At 38.4% G+C, this 6,000-nt stretch overlaps 1 protein-coding gene across 1 annotated transcript in view; it reads right to left on the minus strand.

The window, feature by feature from the left end:
- Positions 1-1,268: 1,268 nt before the first annotated feature.
- homer1b (homer scaffold protein 1b) overlaps positions 1,269-6,000 on the minus strand; it is a 12,342-nt gene continuing 7,610 nt past the window's right edge. Inside the window, exons 5-9 of the mRNA XM_065243578.2 lie at positions 5,320-5,450; positions 4,681-4,840; positions 3,464-3,574; positions 3,316-3,396; positions 1,269-3,237 (exon numbers count right to left, since the gene is read on the minus strand). Coding sequence (XP_065099650.1) covers positions 3,043-3,237; positions 3,316-3,396; positions 3,464-3,574; positions 4,681-4,840; positions 5,320-5,450 — 678 coding nt within the window. The 3' untranslated portion in view covers positions 1,269-3,042. The remainder of the gene's footprint in view (positions 3,238-3,315; positions 3,397-3,463; positions 3,575-4,680; positions 4,841-5,319; positions 5,451-6,000) is intronic.

A 6,000-nucleotide genomic window follows, 5' to 3' on the forward strand; every position in this document is an offset into this window, starting at 1 on the left:
CGACGCTTTCAGTATCACGAAGAGAAAAAAATCTGAGGATATGCCATCAGACGGTGGTTATAACGGCGGAAGGCACGCCTCTATACATCGTCATGGCAGGCATTGGCTACTGGCGTTGTTCTATAAAAAAGCTTCAGAAAATCAGAAGAGGGGAGGACCTCCCATACCATCAGCTTCTGACGCAATGATGTATTTCAGTTATATTTAATTGTATTACAATCAAAACAATGTGTGCAAGGTGAAAATTATTTATCAAATTTTATCCTTTAATCCTAAAGTTTGTTACGGGGCTGACCATGCGCGAGCTCCATTGGTGTGGTGATTAGTTAAACCTTTCTCTTTGGACACATTAAATGTTAAAATAACATTTCTTGCTTTGTTATTTTTTTATCACTTCCAGCAATGTATTTTAAAAAGCAAAACTAAAAATCTAAATCTTACTCCACACATGAGGTATAAAATATCACTTAACATTGTTGACTGTAAATTCATTTCTGCAAACTCATCAATAAAGCATTAAATGACCCATAATACCATAAATACACCAACAGCACGTGTGTAAATGTGCAGAACACGTAAATGTAAAGACAATTAAAAGTGTTTTTCGTAAATAAAACACACTGTCATCCTTTACTCACCTTCATGTTGTTTGAAACCCGCGTGACTCTTCAGTGGATCATGAGGAGAGAAACACCAAGCAGACGCTTAAAACATCATTCAGTGTCATCCATCATTTTATATGTTATTTTCTGAAGTTACCCGATGATACAACAAACTACATCGCTTTGTTTTAGTGACAACTTTACCACAGAGGAGCGTGGGCTCGTTTGACCTTCGACCGGAAGCGCTGACGGTTAGCACCAAATAAAGAAACGAGAAACACGCGCAGATCTTTAACGATAAATATCTTTACCTGAGTTAAACCAAATAACTCACCAAACCAAGTGTTTCTATTAACATTAGTTATTGAATATATTAAAGAGTTTGCTTCTGAGACAACTTCGTTTTAAAAAATTTCAAAAATCTTGTTTTTTGATATTGCATTCCAAATAAATATCAAACTGCAGTTGTTTTGCCTTCATAACTAAACAAATACAGCTAAGTAGCACAATAAAAACATGATAACATAATAATAAACATGTTTCGAAAAAAAAATTCTCGTTTTGAAACCAAACTGACAACTATAAATGTGAATCCATTGGATCAAGAGGTCCGTTCACTATGATGAAGTTTATAAAAAAGAATGACACGGCAGGAAAAAACCCCAAAACATTTTACTCTTTAATTTTACTATAAACTCAGAATTACAATTGTGTGTTTCAGCATGTTAAATCATCAATATTTGAAATTACTGAGGCTCTCAAATGTTGTCATGATGATAATAAAGCCGCCCAGTCAGTGTGTCAAAAACTACCTGCTGCAAAGCCCTTAAAATTCTTCACATATACATGAATAAATCATCACACAGGATCACTGGTTTTTGGCAATAGTGTCACCCAGTAACCAGCTGCCAGTAACAAAGGCGACTTCACCTGTACAAGAGAGGAAAATAATCTCTCTGCAAAATCAAGTGATAGAGTTTATGTTTCCCTTTTAAATTCTCTTCAAAAATATTGCCAGTTCCCCCCTCCCCACACACACACACACACATTAAAAACAACAACCGTATGTCCACATAGCCAATAATAAAAATAAGAAAGAGGAAAAGTGAAAACCAATACCTTGAATTGATGCAGCCACTGTGATTAGAATATATATATATATATAATTTCTTTACAATAAATAACCAGTAATCGTACGGTATCAAGTAAAGCATTGCACTTCAAAAACAAAACAACAAAACAAATGAACAAACCGTAATTTCATCTCAATGTCTGATAACGGCCCTTTAGACAAGTGCACTATAAATGTGTCATACTTTAATGTTTAAAAAGTGTTTAGAAAGGAAAGAGGGTGCGTATGTGTGTGTAATGCGTGTTTGTCTCAGAAAAGAGTCATGTAAAATACCTGATAGTGTGACTGAAGTTCATAGTTTCTCTTGTATTGCTCAGATTGTGGAAGTTTATTAATGGAAGAGTTGCAGGATGTTTTTTCTTTCCAGTGAATGTTCCGGTTCACTAAATAAAATTCCACACATTTGTTGATCGATCCATCACGATCTGTTTACAGTTTGGACACTGTGCCGCATGGGTCCAGATATAAGCTGTCAATCAAACCTTTCAATTCAAAGTTCCATCTTCATAATCAACACTGATTCTTGTGTCATTTCTGTACCTCTGTGTGCAAACAGGACAAAAGTACATCATCATTTTCCTGATTCTGAAATAATGTGACAAAATAATGAAACTTCCAAATCTGCCGTGGTCAGTAGCTCAGCATTTCCTTCATGGCAGACGCATTAAAATGTGCCGCAAATGTTTGTGTGTCTGTAAACTCCAGTGTGTGTTTATGTGTCTGTGAAGTTTAGTGTGTGTCTGTGAACTTTAGTGTGTATCTGTGAACTTCAATGTGTGTTTGTATGTCTGTCAACCTCATTGTCTTTTTATGAACTTCAGTGTGTGTTTGTGTGTCTGTGAACTTCATTGTGTGTCTGTGAACCTCACTGTCTGTTTTTAAACTTTGGTGTGTGTGTGTTTATGTGTCTGTAAACTTTAGTGTGTGTCTGCATATCTGTGAACCTCATTGTCTGTTTATGAACTTCAGTGTGTGTCTGTGAATTTCATGGTGTGTTTTTGTGTCTGTCAAACTTAGCGTCTGTGTGTTGTAGTGTGCGTGCGTGTGTTTGTGTGTCTACACACTGTTGTAATGTGTATGTGTGTGTGTGTGTGTGTGTGTGTGTGTGTGTGTCTACACACTGTTGTAATGTGTATGTGTGTGTAATGTGTGTGTGTGTGTGTGTGTGTGTGTGTGTGTGTGTGTGTGTGTGTGTGTGTGTGTGTGTGTCAAATGAAATGATCACAGCAGCTCTCGCTCTGATGATATCCATGATGTTCTGATGTAGTGAATATGTGTGTAGCTCTACATGTGTGTGTGTGTGTTTGTTTAACTGCCGTCGCTCTCGATGAGTTTGGCCAGAGCGTCTCGCAGTTCCGTCAGCTCAAAGATTTTCCCGTCCAGCAGATCGAGCAGCGAGCGCAGACTCTTCCGGAACGACTCGCCCTCCAGCTGGCTGTTCTCCAGACGCTGCTCCAGATCGGACAGTTGAGCCTCTAACTCGGCGTTCCTCAACTCTCTCTCCTGATCACGAGACAGAAACACAATCAAATCACTTCTTTAATCTGGACACGAGACACGAGAGCTCTCGCTTGCGTTTACCTCTAACTTCTGAGCGAGCGAATCCTTCTGTGTCTGAAGCTGGTTGGCATTTTCAACTTCTTCCTTCAACTTCTCTAATTCCTGGAAGAATGAAACGGAGTCACAACTCTGAAGTTTCAAAACAAAGCAGTAGTTGTCAGAGTCGCACCTGCTCTTTAGCCTTGAGTTCGGCCTCCAGCTCCTCGATGGTTTGGTTTAGTTCTGTTTTCTGAGTTTTGATGCCGCTAGTTTGTGCACTAACACACTCCAGCTCCGTCACCTGAGATACGACACAAACCATCACTGCCATGTTATAACCGACACACATGAACACATTTGAGTTTTAATGCCGTCTGGAAGGTTTTACTTTTATAATGTGACAGAAACAAACGTAGGGTGAGACTATCAGGATTTGATAGGGTGGTGAAAAGAGTTTCAACATTAAAGGGACACCAGGAAAGTGTGTTTTTCTCTACGAAGCGCCCCCTAGTGTCTGGTAGTAAATGCTTTCAAAAATGCTTTTTGCATATATTGCAATATTTCCTAAATGAATCTCATTATAATTGCATTATGAGGGTGCATGTAAACTTAGTCAATGATGTCACATAATTTTCTTGTTACTGTCCATGCTTTTTTGCGATATTGTTGTAAACAGAGTTGTTTTGGAAATGGCACAGTACGCATGTCACAAGCATTACTGTCCTGTCGGCTGTTGATGCAATTATAGTCAAGAAATCAGAATACAACACACTGTTCTTGGATGAATACATTAGCTTTATTTATTCATAATTATTCAGTACCATTACACCTTCATTAATTAAATGAGTCATTTAAGTGGTTTCCTTTTCACATTTGATCAGTTGTTTGATAACAGACTAATACAAATATTGAATAAAACTGGAAAAGATATTATATTGCTGGTCCTTTTTGAAAAACTGGTATTTTTTATTATGGAACAATTTCTTTTGTTATTGTATTGCATGAGGCATTAAACAGTGTTTCTTAAGTTAGGGATTAATGTCTTTGACTGATTTTCAGTGTTGCATTATTTAAGTAAGTAGTTAGTAGTTTTGTTATTTTGTAAGAAATCCTGATCAGGTGGCCTTGCATGTGTATATCATATACAGTATCAGTGGCGGCCGGTGACAACTTTTTCAAGGGAGCATGATGTGAAGCTCATCACAACATGTATTTAGCCCATCATGTCATGTCAAAATATGTGTTTGGAATGTCATGTAAACTTATGTGCATTACGCGTCATGTCAAAATATGTGCCTGCTGCAGACTTTTTAAAGGGGTTTATGATAAAAGAGACTCGCTTAATCTCTAATGTGTAATCAGAGTCGGACTGGTGCGTATAAACATAGGCATTGTGTTGTTTCTCACTCGTTTGTGGAGTCTCTCTGCCTCGTCCTGATACGCCGCCAGCTGCTGTTTCCACTGTTTGACGTTGGCGGTTGATTCCAGCAGCGCTGCCGTCAGTTTGGCGTTATTTCCCTTCAGAGCGGCGAGCTCCGCCTCCCAGTGTTTGGTGATGGATGTGGAGCTGCATGAAGAAAGAGATGAGATGAAGTCCTTCACAGAAGATGGCTGGACCACAAACCACTTTGTATTTACAGTAAAAACTACCTCTGATTCAGTTCTTCAGCCGTGAAATCATTATAATTTCACGTTATAACAAATGTCACAATAATAACCTTTAGTCAAACTGTTATTAATTAATTTTCAGAGAGGCAGATTCACTGTAAGTGCTTTTATTATGGGATTGGATTAAAGTGAGTTTTCATCATCTATATTTCATGTTTGTCTAACAGTGTTTTAATGTTATGCTGCTGTGTTTTCCTGGGAACTTGGCGAAGTATAAAATATAAATGAATACATTAAGTGACACATAAAGGATGAAACAGTCCACGCTGAACGGATTTCATTTCATAAACCAGATTCTGTATGGGCAGAAAATAACTGGTTGCCAAGACGTTGTTATGCCGTTGCTAAGTGCATTGCTAAGCGTCTAATATACGTCACCTGTGAGGGAACGGTACAGCGTTGGGTTCCGGGCGGCTCTCAGCGTTAAACGCCGCGTCGGGTGTCACGCGCTCATCCGTTCCGTTGATGCTCTCGGGAGTCACGGGAGACTGAAGGTCTGTGGCCGATTCCTGTGACATCACAAACATATATCTGATTTAATGCTCAGAGTCACGTGATCATCCCTTCACTAACCATGTGATATACTCGGCACACAACACTGAGGAGAACCTGTTTGAAAACATCATGACACTAGTGCTGTAGAAACTAGAAAAGAAGATTATGACGATTGAAGAAACATCACATCACATCTCTGAATATTTTTTAAAGTCAGATGAAAAGTTTGAATCATCTTCACACTCGGCTCTTTAGGACTTGAACAATGTCGGGAGAATTTCTGCAATAGCTTTTAAACATATCAACAGCTCCACATCTATTTAAAAAACACGAGGCGTGATGATAAACTATGACGTTCACATCCTACAAAGAAATGTAATGCTTGAAATAATCTCATCTCATTGGTTCTTACCTTTGCTGTGTTCCGAATCTGTTTGTGTATCAGAGTGACATCATAAGAAAAAAATTAACCCAACTCATGAATATTAAATCTCATGAATATTGTATCACAGCAGTTATTGTCTGGCAGGAGTCTCGGATTTGATGTTTAAGGGATAAACGAGG

This window comes from Paramisgurnus dabryanus, chromosome 18 (genome assembly GCF_030506205.2).
Source record: "Paramisgurnus dabryanus chromosome 18, PD_genome_1.1, whole genome shotgun sequence".
Taxonomy (NCBI): domain Eukaryota; kingdom Metazoa; phylum Chordata; class Actinopteri; order Cypriniformes; family Cobitidae; genus Paramisgurnus; species Paramisgurnus dabryanus.